This window comes from Pimephales promelas, chromosome 8 (assembly GCF_988280905.1).
Source record: "Pimephales promelas chromosome 8, fPimPro1.hap1.1, whole genome shotgun sequence".
Taxonomy (NCBI): Eukaryota; Metazoa; Chordata; class Actinopteri; order Cypriniformes; family Leuciscidae; genus Pimephales; species Pimephales promelas.
Genome location: NC_142776.1, coordinates 28843825 through 28866346, shown reverse-complemented (window position 1 = coordinate 28866346; position 22522 = coordinate 28843825). Strand labels below are relative to the sequence as shown.

Genomic DNA, 22522 nt, shown 5'->3' with positions numbered 1-22522 from the left:
TATCTCAGCTCTGGAAGGGGCTAGAGCCTCCATTTTTGCACTCAGGTCTAAGTCTCATGTCCCTCTATCAGAATCCAGAGTTTTGGGAAGATTGGAGAAACTTAATTTTTCGCTCAAAAAAAAAAAACGTAAGGGGTACCACTGTTGTTTTTTTTTCGGGCCGAATTTTTGAGTTTGATATCTCAGCTCTGGAAGGGGCTAGAGCCTCCATTTTTGCACTCAGGTCTAAGTCTCATGGCCCTCTATCAGAATCCAGAGTTTTGGGAAGATTGGAGAAACTTAATTTTTCGCCCAAAAAAAAAAAACGTAAGGGGTACCACTGTCGTTTTTTTTTTCTGGTCGAAATTTTGAGTTTCGATATCTCAGCTCTGGAAGAGTCTAGAGCCTCCATTGTTGCACTCAGGTCTAAGTCTCATTGTCCTCTATCAGAATCCAGAGTTTCAAGAAGATCAGAGAAACTCAAAATTTCGACCAAAAAAAATTAAAAAAAAAAAAAATTTCGACCAAACTTAGACCTGAATGCAAAAATGGAGGCTCTAGACCCTTCCAGAGTAGCATTTATGCCTACCACGTAACATTTATGCCATTATAAATATCTCAATATCTCAGCTCTGGAAGGGTCTAGAGCCTCCATTTTTGCACTCAGGTCTAAGTCCCATGGCCCTCTATCAGAATCCAGAGTTTCAAGAAGATTGGAGAAACTTATTTTTTCGCACAAAAAAAACAAAAAACGACAGGGGTAACACTGTTGGGTTTTTTTTTGGTCAAAATTTTGAGCTTCAAAATTTTGAGTTTCTTTGATCATCTTGAAACTCTGGATTCTGATAGAGGGCCATGGGACTTAGACCTGAGTGCTCTAGATATATCAACCCGGTCACACTAAATGCGTCTCGCACGCAGTGCGTTCATATTACAATTTATTCGCGAAAATTAGTTTTTACATGCATAGGAATATGCAATATTGTGTGTAATATACGTTTGGTTAGGATTGTGGCAAGCCAAGAGGTTCAGAATTACACCATAAATTAATCGTGTTTACTGACATAGTTATTAACATATAGTAAGGACAAGCATGATGTGTATATTGCCTAATTGCAAGCTTGTTTCAGAAATGGTGACATTTTTTTTCCATCATTATTGAACATCATTATAGGAGTATTAGGTTGAATGAGTTAGAATTAAATGTTTTATTAATCATTAGAAAATAGACATTAAGAAAATAAATTATGCAAGTACTTTTACTTTTAATACTTAAAGTACATTTAAAATCAGGTACTTTTTACGTTTTACTTAAGTATGGTTGTCATTGTGTTACTTTTACTAAAGTAAATATTTATCTGGTTATTTGTACTTTTACTTAAGTACTGAGATTCAGTACTTCCTCCACCACTGATAATTTCAAAGTAGGCTGTCGTCACCACGGATGCTCTCACCTTGATCATCTGAGCGACGTAGCTCTCGGGCCCTGTGTATTCAGTGGAGTCTTTGACCCGCACCAGCACAATGAAGAACAGGTAATGCCACAGGTTGTGCTCTTCCTTTATGTGCTCTTCAAACGTCACCGTTTTATTATCAAACTTATCTCTCTCCAGACCTGTGGGTGGACAAGAAAATGACCCAAAAATAAATTCCCAATCACATGTAAAGGCACATATATGTTTAACTGATTGTTGAGAGGATTTGCATTTCATCTCACCGCAGATGAAACATGTGGTCTTGAGGATCTCTTCTTTTCTCTGCTTCTCACTTCTCAGGTCAGCAAACGTGTCAATGATGACACCAAAGATGAGATTCAACACAATGATGATCACCAGGAAGAAGAACAGAAGATCATACACGACACGTGCGGCGAACAGATGCTCCTGGAAGCACGCACACACACACACACACGTTTCGATTGAAATTGTTATTAGGTAAAATGAATTATCACTGTAAATATATTTTTATACGTACCTCTTTGGATGGCTTCCGCAGAACATCTCCAACTCCACCGCCACTCCTGAGACCATGACTCAGTACAGTGATCATACACATCCACAGAGAATCACACGCTCGCTCTACATCATCTATAAACACACAATGTAAAGGCACTATTTCCACTCACTGCCAGCGTATGACGGATGCATAAAGAATAGCCTAAAAGGCATGATAAAATTTAAATGATTGGATGACATGGTTTAAATAACTGGATTAGAGCTGGCAATTTTTAGTGTAATTTTAATACAATTTAACTAACTGACAGCCCTAGTATGGTTGAATCTCACTGCTCACCCTCCTCCACTTCTGCAGGCAGACAGGACCCATTTTTTACATTGCAGACCCCCTCAGGCACGAAACCAGCAGCCAAATTTACTCCCTCCTCTGGCACACACATTCAAATACAACAGAAAAGATTTACAAAACCACCAGTATGAACACTATGAATGTGTGTGTGAGTGTGTGTGTTACCCAGAGTGCTGTTGGGGATGCGGTTCACCTCCAGGATGAAGTCATCCTTAAAGAACATATATCCAACAATAGAGAAGAGGTAGACCAGGATCAGACCCAGAACAGCTGTCAGGACAATAGAGCGGCCGTTTCGTGTCACACTCTTGATTACGTTCAAAAGAGTCTCTTCCCTGTTCACCAGGTCAAACAACTACAAACACACACAGAAGTACAATTAATTTATATTAATGAGGTACATTTTTGCTCTGACAATGAATTGATTCTATACTAAATGATTAAATGCATCATGAAAATAGGTCACTATTCGTTATATATAATAACTATATTGTTTAAAAAACCCATAGCACATTTTTTTCAAGTATTAATTTGTTCCTTTATTTTATTAAACAATGTAATGAGCTTCTCAGACAGACCAGTAGACTGTAAAAGAAGACGTGTCCAAAAAGGCCCAGAGTGCAGATGAGAAGGTACAACAGATGAAACAGGAACTCTTTATCCATCACCATCACCCAGTAACCACGGGTAAACGTCCCACGGTTTCCCACAAAGCTCAGCATGAACACAATCTTATTACAAACCTGTGCATACACAAAATGAGGTCAGTGTCAATAAAGATGCATAATAACAATAAGTCTGAAGAAACTGTGTGCACAGTGTATGATTGTATGCACTCAAAATAAAGCCCTCCCATGTGTATTTGTGATTGTACATTAAAAGCTCCCAGGAGTGTCAGCATATGCTGCAGGCCCACTGAGAACCCCAGCTGCAGAACAGTGGAGATGACCAGGACTCGCACTGCGTTCGGCCTCGGTGACATCAACACAAAACTCAATGAGCCCAACAAACACACCCACAGCAACAGAGAAAGAGAAGGATCCAGTGAACCTGAAACACACCATGTGTAAGGTTTAAATGTTCAAACGCATTATTGTGGGAAAGAAAGGGTGAATCGTGCGGAGGACACTGTAAAGAGAGCTCACTTTCGTCCATTCCATCCAGAGGGTAGAAGAACGCCACCAACAGATTAATGAGAACAGCCAGGTTAAAAGATACATTACTCCAGAAAGACATGTTCCGGCTACACCAGTACAAAACTGGCTGTGCTAAAAACGAAATGAAAGGGATGAAATTTAGAAATTATGATATAAAAACTCCTAATGTACAATTAAACAACAATTAACTTTCATAATTATGACAATAAAAATGATCATGTAAAACATTGAAAAAGCAAAAGACAATACGAAACACTAAAATAAATAATATTAAAACTTTATGACATGTTAAAACTATAAAACATGTTAGTTCATGTTAACTAATAAAACCTTACTGTAAAGTGCTACCAATTTTGCAACTAATAAGAAGGTTTAAGAAGTGAATGGATATCTAACACTATCACTATGGATATCTAACACACATTTACCTCTTAGTTTTTTCTGCCACCTCATTTCATTGAAGAGGTCGTCTGCGTGCAGGAAGAAGTCATTTATTTTACTGCCCTGTTCGTCTCTCTCTGTACCATAGTACACACGCAGCTTGGATTCATTTGTCAGAAAAGAACAGATATTCGGTACGGGAAACACAATCTGTTCCATAGTACGATCCTGGCGGACTATCTGTGTATATAAAAACATAAAACAGCACATGCAAAGATGAGAATTTAAAAACAATAAATAACATGCATATCAAGGTTTTATGTCAGAAGCATTTGAGTGTTTTACCTCTATCTGTGAGGTGTGTTTCGTGTAATACTCCAGGGCCTGGTCCTCCCCACCTGGTTTCAGTAGTATTTGCAACTCCTTATTGTGACGCGACAGCTGAAATGGCAGGTTAAACAGATCACACTACTGATCTAATGAAGTGCTCTTAGATAAAGAGATATGCCATTTGGAATAATGGAATAAACCTATTGTTATCCATTTTTTTGGCCTTTAAATGTCTTAAAATGCACACATATAGATCAGGAAAATCTACATTTCCTAATAAAAATGTTCTTATGAAAGGCCCAAAACTGACACTTTCCAACTGGCTTTGGTATAGTAAATACTGTACCAAATAAGAATATACTTGTCAGTTAGTAACTTTATTGTGGATTAAAAAGAATCACAGAAATGGTAATCTAACTCTTGCTGATAGAAGTGACATGCCTTATTTAAAGTATTAAAGTAACACACCTGTCTTCACTTGCATCTTTTGCCACATTTACCCTATATTACAGTTTCACAGCTAGAAATATTTAATGCCGGAAAATGTTCTCCTTATACCCTACACTTGCAGATGTAAAAAAAGTTCTTTTTGTTCTAATGTACAGGAGTGTGTGTACCTGATGTGCAAGGATATAGATGTTGTGTCCAACATTGCGTGGTGAAGCCGCATGGTCCTCTCCGTTCTCCTGTTCCTCATCTTCAAACTCTGTCTCCCCCTGCTGGTAAGCCATTTTCATCACCTCCACCTTGAACATGAACACACACAGCTGGAGTTGAGCATATGTTGTATCCAAAGAATGTAAATGTTTATGGTTTACTATCTGTCTTCATAGAATGACTCCAAGATATAGTTAAAGCAATGAGTGAAGCAGGATGCTCTGGCATAATAACTAACATACTCACTAGTTCTTTTGGTCTCATGTTGTAGAGAATTCTTTCTGCGTTCTCACTGTCGTGACGGCTCTCCATGATGGCCAGCAGTAGCTTAGATGCATTATTCTAAGAAAAAAGACAATTGTGTACATTTATTGAATTAATTTTGGTAATTAGTGCAATGCCTGTGCAAAATCAGTTTTTGTGTGTTTTTCGCAATTGTTGGTTTGGTATGTTTGAGTTGCTGAATAGCCTAGGCTACTATTACACAGGAGGCAGAATAAAATATAATATTCAGAATTAAACAGTTGTAGCTGACTTACAGATTCATTTAAATCTACTTTTTCAAAAATGAATCGTTACTTTTTCAAAAATGAATCGCTACTTTTTCAAAAATGAATCGCTACTTTTTCAAAAATGAATGGATACTTTTTCGAAAGTGAATTGATACTTTAAAAAAAAAATGAATCGCTACTTTTTAAAAATGTATCGCTACTTTTTCAAAAAAGAATTGATACTCAAATGAATCTCTACTTTTTCAAAAGTGAATCATTACTTTTTCAAAAGTGAATCATTACTTTTTCAAAAATGAATGGATGCTTTTTTCGAAAGTGCATCAATAATTTATCGAAAGTGAATTGATACTTAAAAAAAAATGAATCGCTACTTTTTTTAAATGAATCGCTACTTTTTCAAAAGTGAATAAATACTTTTTTAAAAAAGAATTGATACTCAAATGATTCGCTACTTTTTCAAAAGTGAATCGATACTTTTTAAAAAATAAATCTATACTTTTTCAAAAATTAATGGATACTTTTTCGAAAGTGAATTGATACTTTAAAAAAAAATTAATCGATACTTTTTCAAAAAAGAATTGATACTCAAACGAATCGCTACTTTTTCAAAAGAGAATCGCTACTTTTTCAAAAGTGAATCGATACTTTTTAAAAAATGAATCTATACTTTTTCAAAAATTAATGGATACTTTTTCGAAAGTGAATTGATACTTTTAAAAAAAATGAATCGATACTTTTTCAAAAAAGAATTGATACTCAAACGAATCACTACTTTTTCAAAAGAGAATCGCTACTTTTTCAAAAGTGAATCGATACTTTTAAAAAAAAATGAACCGATACTTTTTCAAAAAAGAATAAAAAAATTTCGAAAGTAATTCGCTACTTTTTCAAAAAAGAATCGATACTTTTTTGAAAGTGAATGTCTACTTTTTTAAAAACTAATTGCTACCTTTTCAAGTGAATTGAAAGTTGTCAACACAGAACCCTCCTTAAGGTTTAAGATTAAAGTGACATACCTTTAATTCTAGGACCAGATCCATTCTCTTTCTGCCCAGTGGATTAATGTCATTCAGAATCAATGCAATGATGATGTCAATGCCATTAGACTCATGGGTGGCGATGCAATTCTGCAACAAAACAAAAAAATACATATGGCAGAACACATTCAATATGGGCAGAAAGTATGCTTATGAGTGATGAAAAGATAATATTTTATGATTGTTTTAATGTTTGTGTACATGCCTGGTTATCATGGCAGGGCCCTTGACAGTATTCAGTGAGGCTCTCCACAGTCTGGTTAATGAGAGCCACATTTTGCTGGTTGATATAGAGACCTAACAGCCCCAAGCCTCCTGTTGTGCTGCCACAGATACAGTCCAGGAACTGCAGGGTCTCACACACCAGGTTATAATTGTTCTTGTTGTTCTGACAGCGCAAGAAATTCTACGGGGAAAAAAAAACATGTATGATGAATAGAACCAGACCAAACCAATATATCAAGATTAACAGAGACAAGACTCTGACCAAACACAATAGTGATACTGTCAATGTTTTTGAACCCATAAACAGTGTGCTGAGTTCCGTCAAGCCCAGGTCAGGTTGGTAGTGGACCTCTAATCAGATCAGAACAATAAAAAAAAAATATGTAAACGTGACAAACACACACACCTGCAGGTCTCGATTGTGATTCTCACACAGCAGCTGTAGGAAGCGTAGGATTGGTTGCATGATGAGAATGACAGGACTCATCTCACCCTGCTCCGTTCCTTTATCCCCACTCCCTTTGTCTCCATCAGCAACGCCATAAACCTCCTCAGGGTCAGCATCTCGTCGATACGAACTGAAGGCCTTCTTAGTCACCGCAGATGCCTCCAACAACTGCTCACGAGCATCATCAGTCACCACAACGCCTGAATCTTTTCCTGGAGTGAAAAAAAGAGGCTTTGAAGCTCATCATAATGACATAACTTCTCATAAAGTGCTGTACTGAGATTTAGTAGCAACATACTTCAACATATATTTGGATACTAAACAATGAATGTCATCATCAAAATATCAAACTAAGATAGCATATGAACTGTATAAACTGATAACAAAGTATTTACAGCCCAGACCTCTTGGGCGTTGTGGGGTTTCTTTGTCTGGAGTGTTGTCATCACGCCGCTTGTTTCCCAGGTCACTGGTGTTGACTGTAACCGTGGCTTTTATCTCAAGCTGAGCTGCTTTCATTCTGTCATAGAACACCCTGAAAAACTTTTCGGAATTTTTGTCTTCTGTTAAACGTTTGAAGAAAGAATGCTGGAACGAGATAAAATACAAATATAAATCCATCGTTATATTTATACGGTATGTTCTATGGAAAACTTCAAATGTAATACACAAGTTTAGGGTCTGCAGGTTTTTGAAATGTTTCTAATGCTCACCAAGCCTGCATTTATTTGATCAGAAATTCAATGAAAACAGAAATATTGAGAAATATTTTTAAGATTTAAAATAACTGTTTTTCTATTTTATATATTTCTATTCATGTGATAGCAGAGCTGTCACATGATCCTTTAGAAATCATTCTAATATGCTGATTTGGTGCTCAAGAAACATTTCTTATTATTATCAATGTTAAAAACAGTTAACCCATGATCAGAATAGAATAGAAAATTCAAAAGAACAGCTTTTATTTTAAATAGAAATCGTCTATCAGTTATCAATTTAATGCATCCTTGCTGAATAAAAACATTTAAAAATAAAGCTCTACTAACCTTTTAAACTGTAATAGACATATTAAATAACATAATGCCATAACATTCAATTATATCACTTTCACTGACAGGCCTATCTGACCTGTATGATGGTGTTCCCACCCTCCAACAGTGCAATGGCCAATAGGATGCTTTCGTGGAAGACACGGTCACTGGTAGCATTCATGATCAGATCAATGACCAGGTCAGATGCCCCTTCACGGTCCAGATGGCACTGCACTTCCATCAATGACATCTCAGCCCTGCTCAAACCCCCTGAAGTCATACAAACACACAAAAACATATGTTTGATAATTTCACAAACATTCCCAGAAGGTACAATGAAAAATGAACTCACCTGTCTGGCTCTTGATTGGTCCTACTGGTGTAAGTGCAGAGTTACTGAAGGAGGTCAGACTCTCTCTCCGCCCGCCACTCCTGAAGCCATAGTAACGATTGACGAGCAGCTGCCGAAGGGCCTCTCCCTGTGATGAGAGCGAGAGTGTGTGTTTCAGTGTGCCTCTTATTTTTGGGGATTCGGGAATTTTGTTTTTGCTATTGTTGTCTAAGCTTGGCAGCTGAGAGGTACAGGTGTGTGGTTAAAGAGCAGGGTTAGGTGATGTTAGTGACCTACCCTCCTCCGATCCTCCAGCTGTTTGGGTGGCAGACTGACATCCACCACCTGAGTGAGCGGACAACAGAACACTAACACAGAGTTAGTAGAGTATCATCGTGCAGCAATCTCCAGATCTATCCTAGCAGCATGCTTGTGTGTTATAATAATGACCAAAATGATATGGTCAGCTCAAAGTAACCTAGTTTGTTATGATATGCAAGTGATTTAAGAGTTACATTAGGGTAATATAGAACAGAATATAGAGGAGTAGAGTTGAAAAGTACAAGATGAGAATGTTAACTTCAAATACTCAAATAGTTGGTAAATATTAAAGGGATACTCCACTTTTTTTGGAAATAGACTCATTTTACCACTCCCCCAGAGTTAAACTGTTTGGTTTTACCGTTTTCGAATGTATTCAGCCGATTTTTTGATATTTAGAATATCAGTAACCAGACAGTTTCTGGTCTCATTGACTTCCATAGTATATTTTTTTCCTACTATGGAAGTCAATGAGACCAGAAACTCTCTGGTTATTGATATTCTTCTAAATATCAGAAAATCGTCTGAATGGATTTGAAAACGGTGAAACTCAACTGTTTAACTCTGGGGGAGTGGTAAAATGAGCCTATTTCCAAAAAAAGTGGAGTATCCCTTTAAGGTAAGCTCACAATTTTTTTAATCTTTAAGAACAATTACTAATTTTAGGAAATCATATTGGATTAGCAGACTATTAAGCACCACATAATGGTTTGAAGAACATTTTCTTTGTATTTCTTATTGAAAAAGGAAGTTAGAGTGGGGGCGTGCGGATAAAAAGACTTGCCCTTCTTATAAATGCTCTTTTCTTTCTTACTTTTCATTTTGGTAACAAATGGTTTTAGGGGACACACCGAACCACAACAGAGCCATATGCATACCACATCTAACAAATAATGTGTATACTCTGAAGGATGGAAAAAGAAAGAAGATACACAGATGATAAATGAAGAAGGGGAAGATGGGATGAATGACAAAAAGGGGACAACCTCAGTGACATCCATCTCATCATCAAATCCCAGTAGCTGAAAAAGAGGAGTGAAGTACGGTGTTAATGAAAGGGTGGACATTCTTCAAATTAAGCCAGAAACAATTAGTGGCATGAGTGGTAACAGAAAGACATAACACAGGAGATGAGACCATTAACTCTAACTTAAAGCTGCAGTCTGTATCTTTTGGCACTCTAGTGGTTAATAAACAGGACTGCATGAGTCTTGCAGAAGTACTGGACTACTCCACAGTGGTACAACCTGTATCAGTCTAAAATAGTCTGAATATAAACACTTATTATAGGTGTACCAAAGTGATTCAGACGTTTGAAAAATGAATTTGTGATCTACTCGCTTATTGAACACAAAAACAGTTACAGACTGCAGCTTTAAGTAAACATGCTTTAGTTTAGCAGGACTTGCATTTGTGATTAAGATCACACATGCAGACACTACAAATGAAAACGGTACGTGTAGAGGACAATGAGTTCAACCTTTCACAACACTTAAGATGTTTTGCTATCTGTATTATACCTAAAAAGGAACCCCGAGTAGTGTGGCATGTTGGCCGTATAAGATTAATGTTGGCATCAGCTATAAAAAGGTGATACAAAAACACTCCAAATGTTTTTGTTTTCATTTATCTTATTTTGTTAACTCCACATGATGGAATGACTCTGCGGGCTCCTCTCCCTGGCAAGCCATGCATCCACCATGTAAACGGACGTTCTTGTTATTCTCCTGATTTAAGCTCGGGTTCAAACTGAAAAGGCTGAACGGCAGACGCCCCATACACAAAATAAAAATATAAAATATATTTTATAGTGTCAAAAATATGTGACATATATTCCAAATACATTGAAATGTATTTGCATTGTTGTTCACTTATATTTATCTGATGTTAAGTGTGCAATATATTTACTTTTACAACGTAATGTAAAATAAATGACAAAATATATGGTCATAAAATGTTTAGCTTGTATTTTGATCATAGTAATTCCTCTACCTTTTCCCCTATACACAATGGTAGGTTATCATATTTCCCTACTGTATTACGACACACAGTTATAATAAATACTGTACTTACATTTAAATGACTGCAATGTAAAATGACAATACGTGGAATAATACGTGGAATTAACAATACGTGGAATTATTAGATTTATTGTTGTTTTATTGATATCTTTCCTAAAGCCATTTAAATATTGAAAATATGCACAATATTTATGATGCAAGTATAACAGTGACACTCCAACAGTGAAGTACACTTAAACAATAGATAGAACTCAGTGTCTAACACTGCACACACACTATTAAATAACTGTATTAAATTCTGAAAATATATTTCAAATGAAAACATTTGCAAAAGTTAAAACAAATGAAAATATATATTGTTAGTAAATATATTGACATACAAATATATTCACATATTCAAATAAAATATATTAAAAATAAAATAAAAATATATTTACATTTTATTTAAATCAAATATATTGTACCAATTTCAAATGTTTGAATACATACCCAAAATATATTCTGAAAATATATTTCAAATATATATTTTTTGTGTATGGGGTGTTCATCTCACTACTGTAAAAACTTAGCTAGCTAGCCGATAAGTTGGAAAAACAATAAACGAAGAAGCTGCTAGGCTTCAACTGGCTACAACTTTTCAACATCACTACCCAGAATGCATTGAGACGTAAATAACTATGGTGGCCTACGAGTGAATGGATTTTCGCCTTTTTTAAAATAAAAATAAAAAACATTTGGAGTGTTTTTGTATCACCTTTTTATAGCTGACGCCCACGTTAATCTTGTAAGGCCAACATGGCGCACTAGTTGGGATTACTTTTAAGATCATTTTTTTAACACATCTCGTAGTCCTTTTATTACTGTTTGCTGTGTTCAATACCTTCTCTCCATATCCTCTGTCTTTGGTCATCATCTCCCTGAGTGTCTGCAAGACTTTGATACAAAGCCTCTCCTCGTTTTCCTCTAGAAGTTGCTTGGTATGTTTTATCAATCTGTACAAAAAGCAGATAAAAGTGTGCCAATGTAATTAAAACATATAATCAATGAAAATATAATAAAATAGTAATATATTTTTTAATTTATCAGCATGTTAACCTATAATAAATAATACAGTATTTTATTATGTTATATAAAGTATTACATTGAAGATATTGCAACAAGAGCTCATCATACTTGCAAATGAAGCCTCCACTCTCACACTTGCGGTGGGCTTCAGTGTGCTCTGGGAACAGCAGTTCTGGACGATGGAGAACATCCACCAATACAGACAACTCAGCCTGAACCAGAGGCCTCAACCGCTCCTCCAAGGCAGACACAATATCCTGAAGACACACAAACACAAATACACACAAAAGCATAAATTCACCACACACACTAACAAGGTAAGGCACTCAGGCAAAACCATTGAACACAGGTTTAATAGGAATTAAACAAGAGACATAGGCGATCATTGACAAGACAAACAGACATCATAGCTCTGTTCTGAAACCTAATAAGCTGCACTTCCCCATCTCACTACTGATTTCAATAGAGAGGAAGCATGTTTTTAAGATAAATGCATGCACAATAATGCAATAAGAATAAAATTAATAGCAAACATGTATGAAAACGCATGCAATATCACTCATTCACCTGGAGTCTTTCAATGATGTTGCGGTAGTCTCGGGAGGTGGTCAGAACGGAATCTCTTCGTGTAGCATTACGGACGGACAGTCTCCAGCTGAGGGCTGTTTTCTGCACTATGTTGTTGGACTTCATGAACAGATTATTCACCTGACAGTCCAGATCCACAGGAATGGCTATGGCTCTGCCTTTGGCTGCATACAAAATGGTAAAAGACACGCACATCCAGAGTCATGCATTACAAAAAAATGTTGGGCAATTCTGTTTGGTGACACTAGTTTCTCCATACATCTTTCTAGAACAGTGGTTCTTAACCAGGGGTCGACTAGGGGCCTCAGCAAACTTCCAAGATGACTAAAAATGTATTCAGATTAATAAAATATAATTAATATTTTAAAATAATCAAACTATAATTAAATCTAAATCCTAAAAAATAATGTAAACTGAAATGTCAAAATGTAAAAATATTTTAATTGAAAACATAGTTCTTGAAACTTTTGAACTCCCAAAACAAATTGTGGTTAATTTAATATATCAATACTCCCAGTTTTTTTTTTTTTATAGCTCTGTCCTAATTACAATAGAAATAGGAGACAATATAGGGGAGCCTTTAAATATTGTGTTGGACAACAGGGGACCTTTCAGTCAAAAAGTTTCAAAGACGATCCACTGTTCAAGAAACATTTTTAGCACTAATTTTAAGATTAAAATCTTATGATACAACACAATAATACAATTTAAGGTGATATTAAGAAAGTTACAAACAGCTGGTGGAATTGATGCTCTTACCCACGTCACTCAGCACTTTGATACAGGCTTCCACGTTCCCCTTCTGACCTGAGAGCAGCCAGTTGCAGTGATACACTCGGAAAACTCCCTGCAGCAGCTGCACAAACACTGGCTGCCGGGTCTAAGCCACAAACAGAGATGAATGTCACTCTTACAGATGGTCTAAATGATGCTGAGTTGTACTGGGCTTCTGGAAGACACTGTGTGTTACCTGCAAACTTGTGCTCTGGTCTGAGAATGGTGAGCTGAAAAAGGTGGTGACGATACTCATGATGGTCTCAGTAACGTAGCGCTCTAGAACAGTGTCAGCGTGCTTACGGTCACTCGTGTTATTGCACACCTACAAGAAGTCGTGTTAAATGTGCGAGGATCAAGACCACATTATGAGTATATCTTTGAGTGCCTAGTCTTACTCTGCAGATGTCCACCAGGAAATCATCAAAAAGTTTCCACATGTGATTGCTGGTGTAGATCTCCTTCATCTCAACCTCTGTATCCACATAACAGTGATTCAGGAAGTTCACATAGGCCATCTTCACCTACATAAAATAATATATTCACATCTTATGAAGTCACACAAATCTACAAATGACTTCTTTTATAATACAATGAAAGAAAGAAAAAAACATTTTACAACCTAAATCTAAAATTATTCAACACATTCAACAAAGACAAACACTTCTAGCCTTTTCCCCTGCCACACACACCTCAGGGATGCAGTCCTCATGTGTGACCACACGTACAATATCATCAAGGGGGAGCAGGGAGTTGCATTTGATCTCAGTGTAAACGTTCTTCCCTTCAGTGCACACAGCCAGCAACTCCACTAAGTGAATATGATACCTGTAAGTGTCAGTGAAAACAAATCTAATACCGATGATGGCAAATATTTAGCAGAAATATTTAAAAAACAACAACAACAACAATATATATATATATATATATATATAGTTGTTTTTTTGTAATTTTTTATCATATTATATCATTTATATTTATATTTTAACATTTATTAAACTGAACAAAAATAGTATATTTATCTAATACAGTTATGTCTATTGTTATTAATGGGAAGAAGACTAAAAATATGAAATGAATAACATTAAGATGGCCTTTCAACTTTATTTCAAAATGAGTGCTGTCAAATCGATTAATCGTGATTAATCGTGATTATAGTATTAAACTAACATTTGCATTTTTGTATTTTTATTTAGTGTTTAGAAGTATTAATAGAGTGGAGACAGGGACATTAAGCAAAGGCGCCTCCTTACCTGAGTGCACTGCTCTCATCAAGTCGTTCCCTCTCAAGACGCATCATTTGGACCAATGATTGAAAAGATGCCCGGTCATTATAAAACACCAGCACATCCTCACCTGCTGTCACCAACTACACAAATACACAGATTTTTATTTCACTAAGAACAGTCTTCACTAGTTTGAAATGTAGCAATGTGGGGCTAGTAGTTAAAAGCCTGGCCCACAGACCTCAGCCATGACAATGTCTTGGCATTTCTTGATGAACTTGTTCTCGGCCTTGACGATGGTTTGCAGGAACTTGAGGTAGTGAACACTGCGGCCGTGCGTTTCGATGCAGTGCACAAAGTGCTGCACCACCCGCTCATTGATCTCACTACACAACTGGAAATTATTCATGAAGATATGCTGCATGGTCACTGCCTCCAGTATCTAGAAACAGAAGGAGAAAAAAAGACAGAGAACTGAGTGAGGAATAGCTGACATGCACAGTTGAAAATGTGTTTATTTGTGATTGCTCTCACCCCAGGGTTGAGGAACAGATTAATGTGTTTGTGCAGAAGTGTCTGGTTCTGCTGATTTCCAGCACAGAAGTTCTGAAGGAACTGATGGGCTAAAGTCATAATCTCCTGCATCTGAATGTCCTCTCCCTAAGATTTCAACAAACACACACATAACCATTTAAATCTACTTCAAGTGTTCAATGATGAATGCTAACCCTTTCAGTTGCACAAAGGCTGACACGCACCTTCTCGTAAGGGATCTGCAACAGTTCCAGGACCACACTGTGTGCTCCCATGTTCCTGAGGAGCCGCTGCTGCTGTTTCTTATTCTTCTTGCCAGAGATGCCCTCCAAGACACACAACTTGCTCAATCTCAGCAAGATCTACACACACACAAACATAACAATACTTTCAAACATACAACATACTTAACCTCCAAACTCTATAAACAAAAAACACACTGAACCTCTTTCACGACTCTGTAGTTTGAGCTGCTTGTACTCTCCACTTTGGGTTTGTCTGATCTACTTGAGTTGATGACAACCTAGTGGAGGAGAAAAACTTTCATTCATCGTATAATTCACTAGGGTTTGAAAAAGATCAGAAGGTGTTGCTTCTTCGTTTTTTTATGGACTGATAATAATGGGAGCACATCTTGACCTTGTGGTGAGCTTCAGTGTTGACCTCTCCAGGGTCCAGTCCAGAGTCTGACCCCTGTCTCTTATACACCCACAGCTCTGATTTCTCTACTATAGACCTCAGCTGGTCCAGATCTGACTTGATCTGTTTATAATTTTCCACATCCTGACTGGTCACCAGAAGCTGAACCTGGACAGGCACAACAGAAAATGTTCATTTATTACAATGGTATTATTCATCCGAAATACTGGGTGCTTTCTTCAACTTTAGGGGATTTATTTTTCTATAAAAAATAAAATAAATAATATAAGTTTGTAAAATAAATTATTTTAACATAATGTCATATAACCATTAACAATAACAAAAATAGTATATTTTAGGACAACACAATTATGTCTATTGTTATTAATGGGAAGAAGACTAAAAATAACATTAAGATGGCCTTTCAACTTTATTTAAAAATTAGTGCTGTCAAATCGATTAATCATGATTAATTGCATCTAACTTTTTCCTAACTAAGTTTTTGTTTACATAATATATGTGTGTGTATTTATATTATAATATATTACAGTATATATATATATATATATATATATTCACACAAACATATTATGTAAAAAAAACGTTTAAGTTAGATGTGATTAATCAATTTGAAAGCACTGTTAAAATGCATAAATACACATTTCTATAAGGATATATGAATGAATGAATGAATGAATACCTGCTTAAAGGCCTGTAAAACCTCCTGGCGTTGGCTAAAGTGTCGGAAGAGGAGGTGAAGGGCTCGTGACACCAGTGGAGGATAGTCATGCATGGTCAGGTGCAGTAAGACCCTCAGAAACGTCCGACCACCGTGATCATCAAGATCCAGTGGGGTGTTCTCTTCACTACAAACACAAACACACACAGATTCACACACATACATAACACAAACATGAGACAAACTATGAATAAGCACAGCCTTCTTACCTTCCGCCAAAAATCCCCTCCGCCTGCTCTTCAATGTGCTCAAAGTCCAGCGCACCTAACAAAGATAGAAGTTATTTACACACCACTTTATCCATATCACTTGATACTGAGACAAACACACTCTTGCTCATCTCACCTTGAACACTGGCAGTAGCGTCCTGGCTTACAGACGGCTCTGTTTGAGAGTTGCTCTCATCAAACTCTGTCTTAAAGATACACAGCAGGCAGGAGATCCTGTAGTCCAACCGCACATTCAGAATGAACTACACCGAAGATGAGAGAGTGAAAACAGCTATTTGTACTTGTACAAAACCAATTTAGCATTTTCTAGACATTTAAGATATTAACTTCTCAAATATGAAATTATATGGAACATCCAATTGTTGGCTAGGGTGTGTTTTAACACCTGCAGGATCTCAATGATCTTGAGTTTGGTGTCCATCACAAGTATGTCCTGTTTCTGAGGTTCACTTTGGGCTTTAACTTCATCTCTATCGGGAGGGTTGTGGGAGGTGGCTGGCAGAAATCCCCCACCCCTCAACACCACCTGTGTCATCAGCTCTCCAACCCCATGGATGGACCGCATCACATTACTTCCTACAGGCACAAACAGGACACGTTCACACTAGAGCTTTTGTTGCTGACATTTTTTAGTTCATTTTGATAGGACTTTACTTTGTGTGCTTGGAGTGGACATATAATCTACAAAATAAAAACAAGTAACATGCAAATGTTACTTCAACCTTTAATTTAGCTTTGTTGGTGTGACTGAATGCATTTATGTTGATTCATTGATAAATATTAATTATTACATTATTATTATTATTATAAATATATATTTTAAAGCTACACTGTGTAACTATTTTAATTTATTCTTAGCCAAAAACACTTAGTTCTTTCAAAAATATATGTGCTCATTAATGTATATTTACTTCGTTCAAGTAATAAAGTATTCTCGTGAGTGTATAATATGCCATTGAAAATACATACAGGTAAGGGGTTCTAATGTCGGTCGCCATGTTGCCCCTCCATCTTGAAAGTACATTAGCCAAAGAGGGACATACCCGTTAATTCAAGCTTCGCCTTTCACGTTTACGTGTGAGTTAACACTGATGGACGAGGTCGAACTGGAAGCCATGTTAATCTTGGACTACATTGGCCACCGTAGGAGTTAAAACGAAATCGGAATTGAGAGGAACCGAAACTAATATTCCCTGGATGGTCATGTACCTTTTCACCGCTAGATGGGGGGTACAAATCACACAGTGTAGCTTTAAAGAATATTTTAATATTACTCTTAAACAGTATTAAATTATTAAAATATTTTAATACTATAAATAATATGTCTAACTTGACTAAATCAATTAATTAAGATGTGTTCGCTCACAAAATGTTTGCATACCCCTGAGAAATTACGTTCCCTCGCAAAACCTTTGCATTCCCTCGCAAAAAAATCGTTTTTTCAAAACTTTTGTGTTCTTTGCAAGTGAATGGAAAACATTTGTGAGAATGCAAAAGCACTGCCAAATTATTTTTCCTCCCATCTCCTTCACTATCTGACCTTTGCCGGGTTCTCTATCCAGTTTGATGGGGAAGGGGTTGCTGATATGGACACAGTCCAGGATTGCCAACAGGATTTTGGTCAACCTCAGCAGATCACTGAAGTTATAGAAACCGAAATAGATCAGGTTTCTTGCCAGGTTCACCACCTATAGAAAGGGGGAAAGCATGTCAGAAAAGTGTCTAAGAACTAATATTTTCTACATAATATACTTTTTTATTATTTTTATTATATAGCATCTCTGACAATACAATGCTGATTTCTGCAGCTGGATGCATGTCAAGTAAGTCAAGTCACCTTTATTTATAGCACTTTTTACAATACAGATTGTTTCAAAGCAGCTTTACAGTTATAACAGGATAAAATGCAATACAATTTCTTTCTAGATGAAAATCCCAGTCCAGTTTGAGTTCAGTGATGGTTCATTTTTGTTGTAATTGAATTGAATTTATATATACATACATACATTTATATATACACACACACCTCAAAAGTGAGTTTGTTTTTCTCCTTGTCTGAGAATGGAAAACTCTGGCAAACAACATCCCGCAGGTAATTCTCCACAAACTCCATTGTCAGAGAGAAGCGCTCCTTCACCTCATCACGTGATGTCCCATCGTTATCATAACTGGTCAAAAACAGGAAAACATTTGGATAGTAAACAAACCCCTCACTAAAAGGAGCTTTACCGTTTCTAAAGAGGACCACTTACTCATCAATGGCAATTTGTGAAGGGATTTCAGACCACAGCCGAGCATATTTGACAGGGGTCACCTGCTCCTGAGGGTCACGGTCTACATGCATGTGCAGCATCATGCGGCAGAATGAGGCTCTGAGGTCAAAGGGCAAGTCTTCGTCTGACATGCAGCGTAAGATCAGATCCACGTCCAGTTGTGCTGATATTTTATTAATGGCTAGGTACTGCCGATCCAGACACATCCGTGCAAACAAATTCAGCTGATACCTGACGGAGAGATGTTATCATTTTATATCTGTGTATCTTTCCTTTCATCAAATATTCATGTAAATGTAGGTGTATGTGCATGCCTGTAATAATTGATAACTTCATGGTCCTCTGTATGTCCTTCTTTGGCGTCCTGTGCAAGCTCTCTGATGCTCTTACTCTTCACCTCTCCTTGACCGTCCTTCCAGAACAACCATACCTCTTCTTCATCCTCCTCTTCCTCTTCTGCGCTCTCACCAAGCACTGTTCCTGCCACCTCAAATCGTGATAACACAAGCCTGGCAAACAAACACAAATTCATTCAATACCACACCTACAGACTTCTATTCTTGTGGACCACACAAGCTAACTATTTTTAATTCCTCTTATTCATCACACTTTCTGGTTTGATTCAGTGTACAGTAGATGAGATGATTATTTTGCCCTCAATAATGGCACTACATGTTCGATATTGCGCTTGCTGAATTATATGAGCTGTTTTAGCTGTTCTGCAACACTACCATTCAAAGGTTGGCGCCGGTATGATTTCTTATGCTGACCAAGGCACCATTTATTTAATCAAAAATACAGTAAAAACAGTAATATTGTGAAACATTATTTCAATTTAAAATCAATGTTTTCTATTATAATATATTTTTTAATGTAATTTATTCCTGTGAGGGCAAGGCTGATTTTTCAGAAGCCATTAGCATCTAGTCTTCAGTCCCATGATCCTTCAGAAATCATTCTAATAAGCTGAATAGCAGCTCAAATAATATTTCTTAATATTATCAATGTTGAAAACAGCTGTGCTGCTTATTATGGAAACCATGATGCATTTTTCAGAATTCTTTGATGAACAGAAAATTTAAAAAAAACAGCGTTAATTTAAAATATAATGTTTTTGTTACAATCCATCAATTAAATGCATTCTAGCTAAATAAAAGTCTTAATTTCTGATTTCAAAACAATCTTACTGACTCTTTTGAGCAGTAGTGTATTTTGTTCTAAACATGCACATAGGATAATAGTCAGTGTATGTGTTGTACTTTGTTTCGATGAGGATGTCTGCATTGGCTGGGTCCAGCACAGCATTACAGATGAGTTCTTGAGTGACAGGGATGGATTTATTCATCGACACACATAGATCTGATAAGTAGTCCAGAAATCTAGAGAAACAGGGACACAACTCAATCATTCATGATAAGGCACAAAACTATGAAATATAGTTCAAATCATTAAGAAACATCTGAAGACACTTACTACACTTCTATTGTTGCATTTTATGGAGCAAGCTATAAGTCAAGTAAGTCAAGTCACCTTTATTTATATAGCGCTTTTTACAATACAGATCGTTTCAAAGCAGCTTTACAGTGATAACAGTATAAAAATGCAATAAAGTTTGTTTCTAGATGAAAATAGCATCACAGTCCAGCTTAAGTGATTTACTCATCGACACATATAGATCTAATAAGCAGTCCAGAAATCCAAAGAAACAGGGACACAACTCAATCATTCAGGATAAGACACATAACTATTGCAAATATGGTTCAAATCATTCATTCATTAAAGGGATATTCCACTTTTTTTGGAAATAGGCTCATTTTACCACTCCCCCAGAGTTAAACTGTTTGGTTTTACCGTTTTCGAATGTATTCAGCCGATTTGTTTGATATTTAGAAGAATATCAGTAACCAGACAGTTTTTTTTGGTCTCATTGACTTCCATAGTATATTTTTTTTCCTACTATGGAAGTCAATGAGACCAGAAACTGTTTGGTTACTGATATTCTTCCACATATAAGAAAATCAGCTGAATGCATTTGAAAACAGTAAAACCCAACCGTTTAACTCTGGGGGAGTGGTAAAATGAGCCTATTTTCAAAAAAAGTGGAGTATCCCTTTAAGAAACATCTGAAGACACAACTTACTACACTACTTCTAAACTTTTGGAGTGGTCCAAGGTTGATATAGCCATCCTCAATGGAACTGAGGATAAGCACCCACTTCTCAAGAAATGCCCCATACAGCGCACGTCTCTGATCGCCTCTGTCAACCAAAATCCACCTCCTGGCCACGTGTGGCTTAGTTTCTAAGCTGGCGGACCACATTTTTCCACTAACAGGAGAAGGGGTGAGGGCGGGTCACTGGTGCCTTATAACCAGTTTCTTCGGGCAGATGGGTCTCGTCAATCTTCCTAGGAAAAAGGAAAACTCTGATTCCAAACCTCTGCTGCCTTGTGGCTATACCCATTCATGAGAAGGCTAGTGGAGTCAACTCCGACATATCCGACAAATCCGGAGACAGAGTCCCGGCAGTTTGACATTGTATTCAATGTCTCTCTGGCAACACCTGCGACGCTTCAGGTGCCCAGCTGCATTGACTCATGTCTTTCCTTTGGATACACCAGCTGCATGGAGAGGGGGAGTTTGCTGCATGGGCAACAGCTGATTCTCCATATCACCTTGCCCAAGCTTTGTAGCTCCCCTGGAGAGGACACTCCAGTGACGCCATAAGATGACAACACAACACAGGAAGTTGCAGTTACAGGTGATAAACTCACCTGAATGGTATAAGAAACGAGTACCACAGGGAGATCATCGGATCTTATTGGGCACTGACCACCCGCCTCAAGCTGGGCAGCCCCCTGCCAGTAAGGTTCACTGCTTCACTGGGTGCATGGAGCTTAGAGAGCTATCTCAGCATGTGGGTCACATTTTTCACAACAGGCAAAAATACTCAAAAAAGAAAAAAATCTCTTTGATTCACAAGCCGGAACGTCAGGACCTTGTGCCTGGTCTCACTGCTGACCTGCAGCAAATTGACAATGCATGCAAGACTGCCGTCATCGACAGGGAATTCTCTCGACTGAACGTCGACGACCTGACTGGCTGACAGCGGTAACATCCACTGGCAGGACAAAGTACCTAACACAGAGGTTCTGAAACGTGCCAGCATTAGAAGCATATCTGCCATACTTGGCAAGAAGTTGGCTTGGCCACGTCAGGAGAATGGGACCAGGCCGCATTCCCAAGGACCTACTGTACAGCTGGCAGAGGGCTCCCGATTGATTGGACGCCCTTGACTGCGCTACAAAGATATCTGCAAAAAAGACATGAAGCTGTCTGACATAAACGTTGGTACGTGGGAGAGCCTGGCAGAAGACCACTCCGCCTGGTGTAAAGTATGTCGAGGAAACGAGAAATAAAAACCTTGCCGCAAAGAGAGTCAAGAGGACGAAAAATCAACAGCAGCCTCAGCAGGCATCATCTTTCACCTGCAGAAAATGCAGCAGAGATTGCTATTCTAGAGTCGGGCTTGATAGCCACTCACAAAAGTGCAGATAGAAAATGACAAACAAAAGGAAGCTACACCATCATCTCCTGTTGATGGAAGGATGCCGTCGCCGACGACTGTACTTCTAAACTTACTTTAAAACATCTATTTCACTTTCACTTAAACTCCCAACATCTCTGTACTGAATTGTTCACTTACACTTACGCCATAACAC

General features: G+C 37.4%; 1 protein-coding gene across 7 annotated transcripts in view; it reads right to left on the bottom strand.

The window, feature by feature from the left end:
• Positions 1–22522, bottom strand: part of itpr1a (inositol 1,4,5-trisphosphate receptor, type 1a) — a 43833-nt gene that overhangs the window by 8968 nt on the left and 12343 nt on the right. For 3 of the 7 annotated variants that reach the window (XM_089134283.1, XM_089134286.1, XM_089134284.1), the window contains 42 exons: positions 20062–20181; positions 19117–19311; positions 18782–19033; positions 18556–18697; positions 18070–18217; positions 16915–17105; positions 16645–16771; positions 16509–16563; positions 16261–16426; positions 15561–15728; positions 15367–15444; positions 15146–15283; positions 14922–15047; positions 14629–14829; positions 14415–14530; positions 13854–13989; positions 13560–13685; positions 13358–13486; positions 13147–13267; positions 12367–12551; positions 11908–12056; positions 11615–11726; positions 9700–9735; positions 8690–8737; positions 8414–8540; positions 8159–8331; positions 7435–7618; positions 6989–7242; positions 6563–6763; positions 6337–6447; positions 5055–5150; positions 4769–4897; positions 4167–4262; positions 3869–4061; positions 3429–3551; positions 3158–3333; positions 2862–3026; positions 2449–2638; positions 2272–2361; positions 1954–2066; positions 1697–1862; positions 1434–1594 (listed from right to left, as the gene is read on the bottom strand). In XM_089134283.1, the coding sequence (XP_088990409.1) occupies positions 1434–1594; positions 1697–1862; positions 1954–2066; positions 2272–2361; positions 2449–2638; positions 2862–3026; positions 3158–3333; positions 3429–3551; positions 3869–4061; positions 4167–4262; positions 4769–4897; positions 5055–5150; positions 6337–6447; positions 6563–6763; positions 6989–7242; positions 7435–7618; positions 8159–8331; positions 8414–8540; positions 8690–8737; positions 9700–9735; positions 11615–11726; positions 11908–12056; positions 12367–12551; positions 13147–13267; positions 13358–13486; positions 13560–13685; positions 13854–13989; positions 14415–14530; positions 14629–14829; positions 14922–15047; positions 15146–15283; positions 15367–15444; positions 15561–15728; positions 16261–16426; positions 16509–16563; positions 16645–16771; positions 16915–17105; positions 18070–18217; positions 18556–18697; positions 18782–19033; positions 19117–19311; positions 20062–20181 (6013 nt within the window). The remainder of the gene's footprint in view (positions 1–1433; positions 1595–1696; positions 1863–1953; positions 2067–2271; positions 2362–2448; positions 2639–2861; positions 3027–3157; positions 3334–3428; positions 3552–3868; positions 4062–4166; positions 4263–4768; positions 4898–5054; positions 5151–6336; positions 6448–6562; positions 6764–6988; positions 7243–7434; positions 7619–8158; positions 8332–8413; positions 8541–8689; positions 8738–9699; positions 9736–11614; positions 11727–11907; positions 12057–12366; positions 12552–13146; positions 13268–13357; positions 13487–13559; positions 13686–13853; positions 13990–14414; positions 14531–14628; positions 14830–14921; positions 15048–15145; positions 15284–15366; positions 15445–15560; positions 15729–16260; positions 16427–16508; positions 16564–16644; positions 16772–16914; positions 17106–18069; positions 18218–18555; positions 18698–18781; positions 19034–19116; positions 19312–20061; positions 20182–22522) is intronic. The other 4 variants (XM_089134288.1, XM_089134289.1, XM_089134287.1 and 1 more) reach the window with 3 other exon arrangements.